The 18,815-nt window shown below is 39.5% G+C and overlaps 1 protein-coding gene across 4 annotated transcripts in view; it reads right to left on the reverse strand.

Moving 5' to 3' along the window:
* Window positions 1–6,307: 6,307 nt before the first annotated feature.
* Window positions 6,308–18,815, reverse strand: part of LOC124135941 (tripartite motif-containing protein 2-like) — a 77,388-nt gene continuing 64,880 nt past the window's right edge. For 3 of the 4 annotated variants that reach the window (XM_046501643.2, XM_046501644.2, XM_046501645.2), the window contains 2 exons: window positions 11,599–11,880; window positions 6,308–8,146 (listed from right to left, as the gene is read on the reverse strand). In XM_046501643.2, the coding sequence (XP_046357599.1) occupies window positions 7,344–8,146; window positions 11,599–11,779 (984 nt within the window). In that variant the 5' untranslated portion in view covers window positions 11,780–11,880 and the 3' untranslated portion in view covers window positions 6,308–7,343. Of the gene's footprint in view, window positions 8,147–11,598; window positions 11,881–17,856; window positions 17,949–18,815 lie in introns of those variants that run through there. The other variant, XM_048382490.1, reaches the window with a different exon arrangement.

An 18,815-nucleotide genomic window follows, 5' to 3' on the forward strand; every position in this document is an offset into this window, starting at 1 on the left:
CTAACTACATGTAGGCGTTTGAATTGTGTTTACTTGAAACCCCAGCGCTAAAAATCAGGAATGTGTGTTGTTGTTTTTTAAAGTTCCAGTTTAAAGGTTTTTTTAATTAAAACCAGGCCTGATAAAATGGATTACACATAACAAATCGTTTCCCTGCTTGGCTAAAACAAGTGGTACATTTTGTTTGATATATTAATATTCACGGGTTAAGTGTGTGGCTTGTTACCATGTAGACGCTAAAAACGTTTAACATGACTTATTCGAACTTTTATTTGTTGTCATCATACCGGGTCTACATTCTTCCACAATTGAAGACTACCGAACGTTTTGAGAGAAAAACACTCACAAAGCAACGGATGAAAGCAGAAAGGTCATAGGTTCTAAAACGTCAATGATATGTACAAGTTTAGAACAAGCGGATCATCGTGTCTTTACCAAACCAATGCGCAGGACAGAGGTACACGTACAGTTTGTAAAGGTACGGAAGCCTTTTAGGGCCAATTGATTTAAAAAAAATTCATAATAGCATAGCATGGATACTAAGGTGAAATTTCAAGATACATACTAATTTGAAATTTCATGATAACAATCTTGCAATTTCAAGATAAGAAGTTGAAATTTTAAGATTATAACTTGAAATTTCAACTTAGTACCTATGCTATGCTATTAGGAAATTTCAAGAAGCTTAGTAAAAATTTCAAGATGCTTTGTTGAAATTTCAAGATACATAAGTTGAAATTTCAAGGTAACAAGTCGATATTTCAACTTATCGTGAAATTTCAAGATCATTATCTTACGATTCTAATTAGTATGTATCTTGAAATTTCAACTTAGTATCTTGAAATTTAAAGAAAAAAATCAAATTGCCCAAAAAGGCGTCTATATCAATGTCACAATTTCAAAACCAGCATGCATTACAATATCTTGACTGAACCTTGACTGAAAATGGGCAATTGATCCTTGAGCATAGTCACCCCGTTGACGTTTCTACTCTACGCGACGAAAGTGTTCCGTGTCCAGACGTTGTAATTTCGGGTAATCAATAGGTTTGTCAACACCGTACCCGTGCTCGTGGGTTTCTCCGATGTGGTAAACGTCTGAGACCTGTATCACCTCTGGCTTTCTTCCCACATTAAACTGACACACTGGGATGTAACTGAAATACTGTTCAAAGCTGCGCTAAACCACTCACTCACTCACTCACATGTACAAAAGTGTACCCTGGTCGAAATGACACCAAAGCGGCTGGTCGACATTGTTTCAATCATTATTATTATTTACAGATTAAAACAAATAAATACAGCAAAGAGGGTTTGTGTGACCCTGGCACAGTCAGGCTGGTGAGGCTCATCGTCAGCTCAGGGCCCTTGCCTCCTCTACACGCAGACCAGACAGCGAATGGGACTTCTCCTGGGAAGCGCTGCCCAGTCAAATCCACCCAGGACTATTCGGACAATGTGAAGACCCCAACACGGCAGCCTTCTGCATTACCCAGATTGACAGAAAGGCTGGTAGCAGACCCGGGTACTCTCCCAATGCCAGTCAACAGATTGCGAGGTACCAAACCTAACTCACGAGGATAATGGGGAGTCGGACAACTTGGTACTAGGGATGCAAGGCTGCCATTTCGAAAGCGAGGTCCGCACATTTGCTATGTCTTTTCCTGAATCTTGTGAATGACATTAGTGTCAAAAGGGACAGAAAATTCAACAATATAAATGATTTCATTGGATTTATCAAAAAGGACCAGATCAGGTTTGTTGGCCCGGATAAGTCTGAGGCTACGGGCCCCATTCCAAAGAATTTTGTATTTATCATTTTCCTTGACGCCCTCTACATATTCAGGGTCGAACCATGGATGGACCTTTGTGTCAAAACCATAAGCATGGCGAAGACGGCAATAAAAGGATCGAACCACTCCATCCTTTCGCTTAAGATACTGTGTTTGTGCCAAAGCTGGGCATCCACTGACAATGTGTTGAACAGACTCATCAAATTCTTCTTATTAATATATTATTAAATGTCATTTCTGAATTCACGCAGAGAACAGCATATTCGTGTTTAACCCAATGTTAAGCTGACATACAATGCCAAAACATCACAAAACAACACAGTTGAAATAAGAAACCTTTATCGCAAAAGATTAACAGATACCTTTCAAGTGTGTAAAAGTCCTGTACAAACAAAATGAAGAACATCATTCACTTCAGCACATAAGCACTTGGAGCATCAATAAAATGTCAAAACACTTAAGAACACTCAGCACATGAATGAAACGCTGTGAACATCGGGCTAAATAAGTGATACTCGTTGTGTTGAGAATCATAGGACTCATTTTCACGAATGGCAGTGCGAACATGGCCATACAATATACATATATGTACAGTTAAGCGAAACATTGATTGCCTCAAGGCATAAATGTTTAATATATATATAAGGATTATTTGATTGGTACTGGACATAAGCTGTATCGGGATGTTACCGAAAGTTAACATTAAATTGAACGTCTAAGTATGCAGAAATTAGAATTCTTTTATACAAATGCAGAATATGTATGTATTTGGACAATGTTGAAGTAAACTTTCAGTAGAACAAGATTTTGCAAATGCGGTTGTGGCGAATGCCAATATGTTGCACATAAGGACATACATTGATAAGCGTATGATTGCACCATGACAATGAGTCTTGTATATTAACGTCATGCATAATTACACCAACTTAGGAAATTCACAAGTAAACTGCCGGACAAAAGAAAGTATAGCTACATGTTTGATGGTAGCTGACAATGAAACAAGCAAAATGGTTATTGGATGGTGATGTATACGGGTATAAAAGTTATGTTGTGGATATTAAGTTTGCGAGTGTTTCGGCGACTATTTTCAAAACGTTTCTAATGTTTTAGTGAAAACCAGTTTTGAAGTGTATACTTTATTTTGCCCAGTAGTGTGAATTGATTTACTGACAATGGCATTGTAATAGTTTGCTTCGAAACGACCACCAACAACAATGGGCTCACATGTCATTGCCTTTAACTGTTTCTGAAGCGGGGGATTAACATATTCGGAAGTAAGAAATTCAAACTTCAGTAAAATCTAAACCCTGCATAATTGAAAACCTCGTTAATCTGAACACTTCATATAGTGACCTCGTTAATCAAAGTCCTGTATATATGGATACCTCGTTAATCTGAAACCTGTACATATGAAAACCTCGTTAATCATACCCATGTATATATGGTAACATTTTGCGTCTGAACCCTGTATACATGGAAACCTGGTCAGTCTGAACAATGTACATATGTAAACCTCGTTAGTCTGGACCATGTATATGTGGAAAACTCGTTAGTCTGAACCCTGTATATATTGAAACCTGGTCAGTCTGAACCCTGTATATATGGAAACCTCGTTAGCCTGAACCCTGTATATATGGAAACCTCGTTACTCGGAACCCTGTATAGATGGAAACCTGGTCAGTCCGAATCCTGTATATATGGAAACCCGGTCAGTCCGAATCCTGTATATATGGAAACCTGGTCAATCTGAACCCTGTTTATATAGAAACCTGGTCAGACCGAACCCTATATATATAAAAACCTGGTCACTCCGAACCCTGTTCATATGTATACCTCGTTAGTCTGAAACCTGCAAATATGGAAACCCGCCTTCCGCACAAATAATGTTCTGAACAACTATACATAAATATATACAACTCAGAACCTGATTGGTTTATTTGGAAACACGTAAATCAATGTTACTTCAGTGGGAACGGGGTTTCCGGATGAATGGGTTTTCACGACATCTTCCCAAGGAGAAACACATTTCTCATTTTAAATAGTGACGCCTATATGTTTGCTTTTCTGAATGTAAATCTTTTTCTAAAAGATTGGATTACATATTTTGTCGAAAACAATGTGGAAAGACTCTAACATGCCTTTTCAAAGAAAATGCTTCCTTAGTTCACAAACTGGCTCTTTCATTTTTTCATGACTGAAAATAATCATCAGACTCCCCTCTTTAAACCGAAATAAACCAAGTAATACAAAAATACTTAATCCGACTAATAGTGTCGAGGACAGACCTGAGAGTAGATGAAATGTGAGCAATCGTGATTAAACCCCGTGTGCCAACATGGTGGAAGGTGTAAACCTTACAGAGTTACGTCCCTTGAACTGACAAAGGCTCAGCAGTCTTTCTTCGGGAAGGTAGATGCGTGAATGACGTCTAGGCCGTTTGATATCGCCTTGACAATGATGGTACGCCAATATTTTAATATATGTCACAGTACAAATGTACACCAGTATATTGATGGTTATGTTTACATGGAGTTACAGTAATCATAGAGATATACCCTCTGCTTTGTGGTGAATATCAGAGCATGCTAATTATCGAGACCTATGAAATGGTGAGTATTCCATTTAGAAACTATTTATACAAGCCGCAAGGAATTACGGTTGATCAGGCCAAGAATTAATTCCTCCTTCACGAGTGGTAAATACTACGTAATTCCGAGTTTGGAAAAGTTATTATATTTTACCGTTAACACTTTGGGATACAACGTAGAAAAATATATGTTTGTCGACCAATTCAATCAATTGTTGATACGTTGCATAAAAATATTTTGTGAACTCATGAACAATCTATGGCGTCGTTTTCAATCGAGATAATGCACTGCCAAGATGTTTCGCAAATCATGAAAAGAAGAAACAATACACGAGGTTTTGCCAATCAGCGTGAAACAAGAAATAAACGTCATTGTGACATTTTCCAAAAACTGCTTCCCCTGTTATTGGTCTCTTCTAGGTAATATAGACGATTATTTCGACTCCACTTATCACAAATATTAGTAATAGAGATTCGGTTTAGCAATATCTAAGGTTAAGAAGTTAGGCTCACTGGTACATACACTAAACTACGTTTATAACGAACACGCTTATAACAAACTGACGGATATATCGAAATGTGTTTGATCCCGTCCATTTGCTGTGTATATGCTTATAACGAACTACGGTTACAACGAACCAAAATAAGTGGTCCCTTTGATTTCGTTATAACCGTAGTTTACTGTACATGTATTTTGTGCTATTTTGTTTGACTGGTTAAGTAGGTTCATGGAGGCATGCAGATGTGCAAACTGAATGCACCCGACAGCTTAACAGCAATTTCTGTTCCACAACAAGCTTGCGAAACAAATTATTAAAAAATGCATATTAATGGTTGCGTTCCCCCAGCGCGTGTGTGGAACACGTAGTAATAACCAAAATCAATATTTCAAGGCAATGTCCACCTGCACATAAAAAAAAGCAAAACAGCATCATCCTTTTCCTGAGAAAGAAGATAACCAAGAGGAATCATGTGATGCTGAGTAAAGCAGATAAAAAGACTAATTACTTCAGGAAATGTTTTCGTCCAACATGTATATAATGCTGACACATTACCTATTATGGCGCGTTGTCGGTTGAAGTAAATCGTTCTTCAGTCTATGGCGAAGCAGAGACTTAATGCAGGGGTAGGTCAACAATATCAACTTCATTGTGTTTGCATATAAGGGAGGACCCCCCCCCCCCCCCCCCCCCCCCTTTTGAAAACCAAATGTAGTATGTTGTAGACAATCACCTCATCCCCACTCCCCACCCCCAAACTGAGAGAGGATTTTGATATTTTGGACCCCTCCCTTTTACAAATGCTGGATCCACCCTTAGTTTGTGTATGCCTTTCATGGAAACAGTCGTATGGAACTGAATGTAAGGTGGGGTGGTTGTGTGCCTGTATGAATGCTTGCACTATTGTAGGTATAAACAGCACCACTGCTAAATCAAGAGATAACAGGGACTTTACAGTATTGATTGTTCTTGTGACTTCTGGGACTGAAGCGCTCATAAAATCAATTTAATTACCCATATCTTGGTCATTCCCTCGGTCGACATTGTTGTCTGTATATATTCATACGTCCTGTTGTATGCAATATTGATTATTCGAGCTGTGAAATATATTTGTAAATAACGACAAACCACACCAATGAACTCGGTCTGCCAATGTGAATATGTTAAAAATGGTAAAAAACAGTTAAGCAAAATCACCTTTCCATCTTTCAAACTTGTTTCACAGGAGACAGATCACATTTCTAGCTACGAGTCATATAGACATCGTCCCGAGGCAAGGGAGTTAACTGATTCTAAAAGTCCAGTTTTCAACCTTGCCTAACTGGGCTGGAATTTCAAGGCTCGATCGTAGCGCCAACATTGGCTATTACGAGTCATGTCCCTCCTATTGACCAATCAGAGTCCACCTATTATATTGCTTCCATTTGCTTCAAACAAAATGGCGGCCCCAGTCAAGACGATCTGATCGATGATCAAGATGTATATTGTAATAAAACGAGTATTTCCTCGCGAAGTGCATCAAATTACTTGAGCACCTTGATCAAGAACATGTAGCGATTTGGTAAATATCTGTCAACGCCGAGTTGACGGTACACATGCTTTTAAAATCCTGCAATCGACTGAAATCAGCACTGCAGGTTACAAACCGGATGTCGATTTCGTTACGCGATATTGATTGGACTATGGCTAGACTCGTTAATCCAGCTAAAAAGTAACTCCGAAATTCCAGTCTCGTTCGGCAAGGGTGGAAACTGACAACTCCCTTGTCTCGGGAAGATGGACATAGAAGGCCTGAGAATATTGTAACGTTGTACAGCTTTAAACATACCCATGCTTAAACTTTGTCAAATACCTTCAATGGCTCTCTGTTAGTCTTGTCTGATTCATGGCAGGCATGCAAATTCAATACATATATAATAATCATATTCATAAGAATTAATGATATTGGTCACAGTTCGTTCACACACGCCATACCAACTATTTGCTATCATTTGGTATATGCTAAGTTTAACATTTTGTACCTTGTAACTTTGTATCTACATGTAAAAGTATTTAACAATCACATAAAATGTATATAATGTGGATAGAAAGGCATAATAATATTCACATAACACACGTCCAAACATTCGAAATAGAAATAGGTATAATGCAATATAGTCTAACTCCGTTGTCTCGAATATATTCGAGGCAACCGGTATATTCGACACATCCAGTTCGACACACCCGGGTTAAAACAGTACATACTGTGTAAGAGATTGCTGAAACGGGACACAACCGGGATTCGGCACATCCGAGACAACGAGGTTCGACTGCGTGTATATATTTGAAACAAACCAATGACGTCACAGTCACTGTCAACAATGATCAGAACAACTGTCCCTTGTATGGCACATTCTTCAGTATAATGTCTACAGGCAGCTAGTATTTCACTACTCTAAGCAATACTACACTATATCAACAAGCATTAAATAGAAATAGCATAGTATACTAATGTATTCAAAGGTTTGTAATCTTCAACGTTGTACCTATAAATGCACATTTCGTGACGGTCGTCAAAGTTTGACTGAGTCACAACGACTCTGCCCAGAGGAGAGAAGGTAACACATTTAGGCGACGAAAGTCCGTCTTTTGGAGTGAATATGTCCCAGAGGCGTCCATTCTTGGTCAAAATATACACTGTACTGTTGCATATAACAATAGTATTTCCATCGGTGTCTGTGCATAGGCCTTGGAGTGACACAAACGTTTCTTCCGCCGGTAACCGGAACTCGTTCAGAGAAAACGTGCGCAGCAGTTTTCCTTCGAAATGGAAGATTTTTATTGCGCTGTTGCCAGCGTCTGAGACGATTATTTGTTTGTTTTTGTTCACAGCAACGAAATAAGGATGGTCGAATTCTCTGGCATCGTCGCCATAGCAACCAAACGTATGGCTAACACCCCCACTCGGGTAGAGAACCACGACACAGTGTTTACATATATCCGTCACCGTAATGTAGTTGTCGGGGCTGATTGCTATTCCGTAGGGAAACTCGAACACATCATTCCCTCCGAACTTTTCTTTGAATACCCCAGTCACCGAGAAAACCTTGACACACGCATTAACACTGTCAGTCAATGCTATGCACTCATCCGTTGTCATGGCAATGCACATTGGGTAATTCATGTTTTCCGGTTTACTTCCCTTTACTCCGAATTTAAACTTGAACACGCCCTCCGGGGAGAATATCTGTATCCGGTGGTTCTCCGTGTCGGCCACGACGATGTCGCCTGAAACAACGTAATCTGAATTAGTAATGTCGTCTTGCCGGGGATATGAATGGAGTTATACTGAGTATATAAAGTTCTATTAATTAAAACTATATGTCTACAAAACAAATAATAAAACGCAAAAAGAACCCCGAACAATTCTTAATTGAGGCAATCTAGACTTGCCAAATCAATCACTCCTTTTAAATTTATTCTCTAGGGTCTGGGAGACGGACTAGAATGTAGTCACAGTGATACAATAATGTGTCTTGTACCTTGGTCGTTAATTAAGTTATGCAGATGATGAGTGAGTATGGTTTTACGCCGCTTTTAGCAATAATATGGCAATATCACGGCGGGGAACACCAGAAATGGGCTTCACACATTGTACCCATGTTGGGAATCGAACCCAGGTCTTCAGAATGACCAGTGAACGCTTTAATCACTAGGCTTCCCGACCGCCCCGCAAATGATGATGGTGATGATGATGATGATGAGGAGGAGGAGGTGTGGGAGTGGGTTGTGTTGTTGTAGGTGGGTGGTGGGGGTTATTGAGGGGGCAAGTGTTAGTCGTCGGTCCCATATTCACAATGAGTCCCCTGAGATAGCAAAACGTCTCTTTCTTCACAAAACGGCCAACTATCACTTGTTATTTTTGTGTTTAACGCCGCATTCAGCAAAATTCCAGCAGTATGGCGGAGGTCTGAAAATAATCGATCCGGACCATTGATCCATTTAGTCAACTCTTAAGAACAGCAATAGTTGCTGGGGACCAATTCTAACCCGAAATCCCTATGGAGGACCAACTACAAGAAAAAGGGTATTATTTACCAAACTGTATCACAGTTGCACAGCTATCATTTGATGAACTGTTAACAGTGGACTTTGCACTTTTTGTTATATTTTGTGTAGTTCATGTGAACTATTTCAGAGTATTGGAATGGACGAATGGTAGGTTTGATGACATGTGTCTTCAAATCAAATTATCATTACATACACATAGAAAACGGTTAAGTACCATTCCTTCAGTTATCATATATTCCGAACTCCCTGTATCTTGCGGAACTGTTTGATTGGCATTCTAGAAGTTGGTGAGTATTACTACTAAGTAAGAAAACATACAACTTTATGGATAACAACTTCTGCTGTATTGCATATAGCGTCGTATCGATGCAGATTCTTACCCCGTTATCAAGCTAGAATAGATTCGTACGCTGTAGTACTCCAGCTTGATAACGGTGTAAAACTCTACTTCGAAAGGTCGCTAACAAACCAGAAGTTGTTATCCATAAAGTTGAACTTGCGGAAATATGTACACATTACATTGACCTGGTTTTGATAAATGTCCAATGTACAACCGATACCTGGCGAAATTGAAAGAACTCTAGGTAGCTCCAGGTGGTCGCAAGGACTGGGTCATGACCTATGACACTTTAAACAAACACAAGTGTGTATCGCCATAAGGACAATGCATCAGGCAATTTAAAAACCTTGCTCTTTTATATGGAAATATATATTTTGTGGTGCTTAATTATATTCCAGGTGCATATACAAACACTTATCATGTGTCATGGTTTGCGGAATAATGTGGAAGCAGCGACTGTGCCTGAAGGTGGAACGGGTTTGTTCAATCAAGGATTAATCAAGGTTCAAACGTGTACTTGTTGACTTGGCGATGGATCACGTGAGCTCATTCCATGATGCGTGAAGCGTTTCATGGTGATGAAGTTGCTCACGTATGTCCACTTCGTCCGATCTTGAGTGTCAACGAGTACACGTTTAATCCCTACAATCAAATCTATCTCGTTAAACATGAAATTTATGGGATAAACTGTGTATAGTGCCTGTTTCTGTTATACAATCCCTACATTGTACACTCATATTCAGTTACATAAAATAAATTTAACAATTAGCGATTTAAGATAAATTGTTTTTAAACTGTAACGCGCCATCATATTTAGATTTAAACGTACAAAACTGTATCACAGTGACAGTAATGTGCCTAGTAAACATCTTTACCTAACCAGCCATTCAAATGCACAAAGCATTAGGCAGTAGATGTCAGAGATTCTGACCAATCAAAATGCAGTTCTCCAATGCATCAGTTCGAAGCTTTAGGGTAAAAAGATAAATACGACATAAGATATTTGATAGCGTCTACTACTTAAACAACATTATTCTATCTCTATTGATCTGCCGACTGTATTAACCCACGGATCTATCGTTCAGCGTCGAAAAAGGTCAAATGGCGTGTGCACGAAACAAAACTCACGTTGCGATTTTCCTAGTTGGATGACACAATTTTTCTCAATCCTTTTTGGAATTTCAGCAACAAATTAATGTATACATGAACATCGATAAAAGGCAGCTGGCTTTGGTGTAATTCAGATGAACAATAGTTTTGCTGCATTACTTAAAAGAACTTAAGAGAACAGTTTACTCGTGGACACCTTCACCACAACCGTTCATTGAAGGAATTTAGGTAACGTTTCAAGATCTGTATAGTTGGAGTTCCTGATATAAGCGAACCAGGATCCTATTGTCAGTGCAATGAATAAAAACCCCCAAAATATAAAGACATCACCTCTGACGTTACTTGTACTGCCACATATGTAAAATATATTATATAGTCAAATTATACCATCTTGATTTTCTTGGAAGAGATTAGTACATTACGCTAAGAATATTGATCTCAATCTACTTGTCATGTACGGTCCCCAATCTACTCGCCATGTACGGTACAAAACTACCCGCAAAAGAACACTTGAAAGATGGACTTGATAAAACAAATTAAACAAGTTATCAGAACGTTACTTAGCAGAAAACAGTCGCCGAAACACTGCAAACGTAAGGTCCAAAACACAACTATGATACCCGTATTAAATACATCACAATCGAATAACCATTTCTTGTTCGTTTTTTTTTTAGCCACCATCAGACATGGGTGCAACTCAACGATTTAAGGCTAATGGAGATCAATACTGTCCTGGAATGCACGAGATAGGAATGTTGTAGGTCAGAAACATAAAGGATTATCGGCTAATGATAATTTGGGAAGAAAACCTTTCGTGACGCAGGTAAAAAAACGTTCACCACTTCGGTGAAAGAACGAGCACGAGAATGGCACTGAGATACCGGGGAGAATATGGGATTTGAACCCATATGACATGACATGATAAGAGGATGCAGCTCTATTCAGTGAGCGGATTGTATCTCTTTATAGGCAAGACAAACCAGTGAGTGATATTATGAGCAACGTCCCACGCCAACGAGGGACGATGACACGCAATCAACCATTTCATTTGAGGGGGGAACCACTTCTAAACCAAAATCCCCACGGGCCCTCAAAAAGGTAAAGGTATCCGAGTCAACAAAACCTGTTTCAATCGTGTGCATTCCCCCCATTCCGTATCCAGTCGGCTTATCCCGGCCACAAACGGACATGGAGCCCAAAAAGCTGACAGAGGACTTACCAGCCTTGGTGACCGCCACACCACACGGCATGTTGAAGTTTCCCTTCCCTTTTCCTTTCCTGCCGACTTTCCGAACCAGCTTACTCTGGTCCTGCTCGGCTTTAGTGTCCGCCTGCTCCGTCCTGAAGAGACGCTTGAGTACGTACATGGCCCTGACGATGATGTGACTCATGCAGGACATTGCATTCTGGGCTCCGGAAAACCGGGCTGAAGACACGTTGAGATTCTGGATTTTAATATCTGATGCTTGGTAGAATCACTGCAAGACCGCGCTTCACATGGCTGAAATAAAAGATGGAAAATATAGAAAAACACCAACGACTCCCAAAGGTCAGTACTTGATTTTGAACACTCAATCCTTGTCTTCAGAGAAAGATCACCGTGATATCTTTAACGGAAAGGACGCCCAAGAGCATGAGGCATGCCAAGTCTCTGTGTTTGCGAGATATCATATGCATGGATTACTTCCGTACAAGTTTGCTCTGATTGACGTCATGAAACGCCGCGTCGACGTAACGCTGCTCTGCCGAGGAGGACAAAGGCTTCATTAGTCGTGGACACATTACGTTATGACATGCCGAGATAGTACCGGATAGGAGAATATAGGAGGTGAATGGACACTACCACAGACAGACCGGAACCTGCTTCAACCTACAGATGTCCATGAGATGCAGTCACTGTCTATACGTCTTGCTTATCAGTCGCGTGAAAAGTAATATTTTACTAGAATTTTCTCTCGTAAGAGTGAGTCAGTGAGTTGGGTTTTACGTTGCTTTGGAAAGTATTTCAGTTGTATCACTGCGTGTCAGTTTTCTGTAAGAGGGAAACCAACAGTCCAAATCGTAGATGTTTACCATTTTGGTGAAATCCGCGAACACGGGTATAGTGCTGACTAACCACGGATCCTTAATTATCACGAAGAATGTTTGTATTTGATCAACGACCAACGGACCCTGTCACGGCCCCAGTTATGTCTTTGGAGAGGGAAAGACCTAAGTGATGCTGGTCTGAAACGCTGAAAACATTCAAGAAACCCAGTGTGGTAATTTTGCTGGAAAACCAAGGGTCATATTCGGGGCAAACATTCATCAGAAGGATCACAGAACAAACAATACCTTGGTGATTGACAACCATATTTAAACAGAAGTAACAACCTAACAATCACACAGGCCACATATATAAGCAACATTGGTGAAAATTACGCAGTGAAATATTGGCTTCAGAATATACGAGACGTTCACAAAATAGAGAAATAGTGAAATCGATTTAACAGGAGCTCGGGGAAAGTGGGTCAGGCAGAGGTAGTCATGAGAGGGGAGTCAGGATGATCCTCTTAAAGTGACAGCTAAGTGAGCATTCTGCTAACCTATATTAATGTGCCAGATGCCAAGGTAATATAACGTAGAGTAGGTAGCTCACCACGAAGATAACAATATATCACAATAGGACAACGTGCACTTGGGGTTGGAAGGTACATGTGGGCTGTCCTAGCAGAATCTTGGTTTCCAATTTCTTCCCATTATCACTTATTTGACTTCAGGAAGTTGAATTTGATTGGGCGAAAATTTGTAATATGTTTAATACATTTCACAATTATTTCATAATAATAGTTCCAATGAGAGGAGGTATAGTTCGTTTTAAGATGAACATGAAAACATTTATATTTTTTTTATATACAGCCATTAACAGAACATATATGATCTACCTAAAAGAGAAGTATTTGCAAATGAAACATATTATTTATCCAAATCACAGCACGTGTACTTAGATATGTTATTATGATGTCAAATGATCAAAGATATACGACAGAATTTCCCCAAAAGATCTAAAAGAATTATTACAAAATTGTCAGCTTATTTTAGAACATTTTCACTCATCGTCTTTCTCAGATTGATCCCTGAAACCTGGGCTTATTAAAATAACTGCTTGTTGCGAACCATATAACTGGAAACCGTCATTGACATCACTAGTCTTGACCATGGCTGCATCTAGATTCCATTCTGTATTTCATGTATTGATCCAAGAGGCACATCAAGATGTGGGTTGTCCCAAGTAGATTACTCCTTCTCCAAAGGTTTCATTTACTGAAGCCAAACACTTCAAACACTGTTGCATGATTAAAGCCAGAGGATGTAATCTAGAATAACCGCTAAAAGGATGTTGCCAACATCTCCATCCACATCTTAATTGATGTCAGCTGGTTGAAATAAGGGGAATTGTTGGCCTCATGACGAGGTCATTCTAATTTGTCATCTAATCCTAGGTGTGGCTATGGCTGCTGATTCCCCAATCATCCTGATGAAATCTATGGTTCTCATCTTCTCCGCAAAATGCGACGGACTTTAGGATCGATGCCAAAGACTTGGAACATCGTGTTATTGGTCTGTTCTCATACATAGTTAAGCATCTCGACTCCTACACACAACTCAAGGGGCAACATTTTTGACATTCCTGAATGACCTAGTTCAACTTGTAGGGCCTTAGTCCTGATCCAGTTGTCACAAAGCCAACATAACGAGATGTGAACGTGACCGGCACAAATGGTTTGTTACAGAACCGTTTGGGCATATACGGATATATAGACATTGTGGCGATGCTGCCTAAGCCCTTGATGAGTATTTGACATTAACGAGAGGTAGACACGGTTATTTTCTCCCGAGTTGTCTTAATTAAATCTGCATAGTTTGTAAGTGGAATTAGCCATTTTCTGATGGTGTGAATGGACTTGGTAACCTATGACCGCCAACACGTTGAGGTCACATTGATGCAACTACCCATAAAATCAATCACCAGACATGTCAATCACAGTGTTTACATTTATTAGCTCAAATGGATGACTTATTGATCAGCCAATTTGATGGGATTAAACACTACTTTGTCCCCTGTCTGCTAACCTTTCACTCATTGCCCCGGGCATGTCGAGAATGTGTGTGTGTCATGGGCACGGCGTCAAGTAGGATGATATTTTCTAATCGTTGTTTTACCATAGAATTATGTCTAACTGCATATATGTACCTCGCGTGATTAAAAAAGTTTTACATCTTTGTGGGTTTTTAATATTGGAAATCGAATAACGAGAAATATGCGAAAAGTGAGTGATCGCGCGAATGTTGGTCTAAGGAGAAAGTCAGCAATATTCCAGTTAAATCTCAGCCACGAGTAAATACTAGTACACGAGAAAGAATAAACCGAATAAACAGAAATGTAGAAAGGAGGGGAAATGTGCGAATGTTGGACAAGTCAGCAATTTTCCATCTATATCACAGCGGCCAGTAAATAATTGAGTCTGGACCAGGCACACTGAAAGCATGAAGATCGATCCACACGATTGGGGCTCGATGACTCGCAATCAGCCAAGTCACCTCTGTAGTTGCTGTTGCGGCAAGCATGGGGTGCTTGGAATTTATTCATCCTAAAAACAACACCCACGGGGTCCAGTGCAAAGAACATGGTTGTTATACAAAGGGACTCTCGCAACGTGGGCCTTATTTAAAATACATTACATAAGTCAGATCACAAGTTCCATCCGCAAAGATAGACAGTAGGCCTATATCAATCGATACAAGCCACAAGTATGACTTCGAACAGAAGATTTACGCCAATTGCCTGTTCAATAGCTATGGATACAAATCTTTCACAACTGGCCAACTACGTCTGTGAAGTACTCTTCCTATTCCTATCAATTTTTTAAAACATTTAATTCACTCAAAAAACATCTTTCCGTGAAGCATATGACTTGCAGGAGGCAGATACATAGATGGAGAAGCTGTTGGGGGCACTGTGCCACATACCACTTTAGGATCTATATAAAGTGATTGTTATTGTTTAACTGTAGCACTTTGAGCATGCGTCGAGTGTATGGAGGCTTGCGTTTAAACATAAATACACATTATTGCCAACTCATAGGCAAACTGTGGCAGTGCATATTTCGAATAGCTACATGTACGCACACAAACATGACGTTTTTTGTTTGTTTGTTTATTGATTAACGCCATACTCCAGGTAAATGACGGCGGTCTGTAAATAATCGACTCTGGACCAGGAAATCCAGCGATTGACATCATGAGCATCGACGCAATTGGAATACGATAACATGCATCAACCAAGTCGGTGATCCTGACCACCCGATCCCGATAGCCGTCTCTTAGGACAAGCATGGGTCGCTGAAGACCTGCATAAAACGAAACACACTATTTGATCATAAAAAATAAAATACAACCAAATGAATGTGTAAGTGAATGTTTTCACCTTAATATTCAATAACGAAAATAAAAACAACACAAACACACTTTTGAAATGCTTATCTTTCTTCTTCTGACTATTGATTACTTGATTTACTGACAGTTGATGATGCAGAGTTGTATTTTCTTTCTCTCTTATTAAAATATCTCATCTTAACGAACTGGAGCCCGGAAGGTGTGTATTGCCATTGCTATGTGCAAATGTGTCCCGTTTAAGTGGTGCCATGATGATTGGGTGCAACGCTTGAGGTCGATACTGAACTCACACTATGCTGGTGCATTGAACCATCTGCCAGTGTTCTTCTAGAGCTCCCAAACAGATTCAATTGTTACCGAGAATTGTATCGAATTGTATTCACTTAAATTTCAAGAGCTTGGTAAACTGACCTACGTTCCTGGTCGGAATGTCATATGTGTATAAAGTCACATATTTATCTTAAATATCACCCATTGTTTTACTATTTATAGAGTGAGCGAGTGAGAGTTTTACGCCGCTTTTAGCAATATTCCAGCAATCACGGCGGGCGACACCAGTATTGGGCTTCACACATTGTTCCCATGTCGGGAATCGAACCCGGGTCTTCTGCGTGACGAGCGAACCACTAGGCTACCCGACCGCCCTTTACTATTAAGATGACCATGATCCATGAAAACACACAATAAACGATGCAAATTCGGAAGGTGAAAAACACCGTATGTCAATATCAGTCATGGTACTTTAGTCTACTGTGGATAACATTTTCAAAGAAGAATATACGTTATTTTTCCGATTCTTGATCAAGTTTTAGTTTCACTGATTTTAATGAAAAAGTGGTGTTTCACGCTTTCTTTATGTAAGCAAAATCACGGCTGTGGATTCAAAGAGTGGCGTTCACAGTTATTCGAACTCAAGTCTTTGGAGTGACGAGGAAAGACTTTGACCACTGGACTATCCAGCTACTCCTGTGATCAAACGATAGATACCTTATAGCTTGAAGAATAACAAACGTTGATGGTAAAAAGACAAATTTTCATAACACACATACATCTAAGATATAAATATATATATATTACAACCATTCCTTTCAACAGTGCACAAAACTTCCGGAATTGACAAAAAAAAAGTTCCTTAATCCGTTTTTCCGCTCACATCCTGAAGATTGCGAAAGAGCTCGTAAGTTTGACGTGAATATATGACCAGCGTTTAAAACGATTCCGTATCGTTCTGACTTGCCAAACAGCTTCTCATATGTCTGATGTCTATTTTGAATGATGCTTACAAATAGTAAAAGGTAATATTCTATCTTAATGGCATTATATACTTCTTCGTGAATATCATATTGATACATAGTACTGAAACAGCTTTTGAAGTGAGAACTGGTATGCTCTCCGGGAGTCTGGGCAGCTGGGTTATTGTTATTTGACTCACTTTAAGACAAAGTAGCCGTAGGAATGACATGGCAATCAATAGCGCCGGGGACGTCATTCACAGTCTTGGAAGGAATTGAACAATGCGGAGGGAGGGATCTTTTGGTATAGGAACTCGAGACATAAAACGAGCAAAAATAGGGGACACCGTTTCTGTTAAGGCCTAAGGAAAACACATACGCCTGGATCATGTTGGCCAAAGGCGTAAAGGTTTTAGTATTTATTCTAATAATACATTTTCTCGATCAGGAGGACATATGTTTTGAGACAATCGTATCCCATTCTTTGTTTTGATCTTGTTGAGAAAAGGTGCAAAAAGATTGGTCAAGTTTACCATGTTTTACGTTAAAAATATTTCATAATAAAGCTGGAATTCCAATAAATTGTATATCGGGTTCGATGCATGTTATTCATATTTGAAGATCAAAACCAAGTGTTACTTAACATGATCACGGGTATGCAGGGTTGACATAATCAGTAATTGTAAGAGGCAGATTAAAAAGTACCAGACTGGAGATACCAACCATTGGTAGCACCAGGACACCTCTTAATATAGAAGATAAATACAGAAACTTTAGATAAAGGTAAGAAGCATCACGCCAGCACCTACTTTTCAGTAACTCCAGATTGCTATTTTCGATGGTATCATGTTCTTCATATCCAATATTTTTGCAAGAATTCTACAAGATTGCTCTTCTCCGGGGCTTGCAATCGATTCCGAGCTGTACAAACAAAGAACATGTGATCATGGCCGTTCAGAGAGGATAACTGTGTTACCACAAGACCATCAGTCCAATATAAGCCGCTCAGGCAGGCACACAAGACATAGCGTGAGGACAGAAATTGCGGAAGCAGAGTATTTTAGATGATTGACGATGACCAACAGGCCAAAGTCACAATATCTTATCATGCTCCGACATGATTTCTGGGAAAGGGTTTACTGTGTCGGTTTGAGCAGATATTGAACAATACACAGCTATACTTCACGGTGGTAGTTTAAGCACTTACATCTATCCTTCCGTCAATCCATCCATCTATTACTTGTTACAAGCCCATATCGTGAAAGGCAAGATTTCTCCTGACATTCCATGACCGAAGTATGATTGACCATGTTGTACAACAGGCACATTCACTGACCTTGACCTGTCTAGTAATATGAGAGTGGTATCAGTAAAAGTACAATGTTTCCTCATCGATAAATGACGATCACTTATAACTTCCATGTCTCCTGTCGCCCTTGGGTTAAATAGAAGGATCGATCAACAATTTGGAGTATTGTTCGGACAAAAACTAAAACGACAACCTGAAGGATAAACCACTCTGTCTCATTTCTTTCCAAAGCATTCTAAATTGAATTTTCTCAGTAGGAACAAGCATGCTGAAGTGCGAACTCAAAGATATTTGATTTAATTGTGTCCTGACAAAAGCAGACCTTGGTAACGTCACTCACCGTTAACCATGCAGATGACATTACTTATCGTTTCAATTAATATATTTTTTTCTATTTTGGTGCTATATAAACCTGCGGAAAAGCTAAGCACATTCCTTCTTCTTTTTCATATATCCTGA

This window comes from Haliotis rufescens, unplaced genomic scaffold, assembly GCF_023055435.1.
Source record: "Haliotis rufescens isolate VD_foot unplaced genomic scaffold, xgHalRufe1.0.p SCAF_4, whole genome shotgun sequence".
In the NCBI taxonomy this organism is placed as follows: domain Eukaryota; kingdom Metazoa; phylum Mollusca; class Gastropoda; order Lepetellida; family Haliotidae; genus Haliotis; species Haliotis rufescens.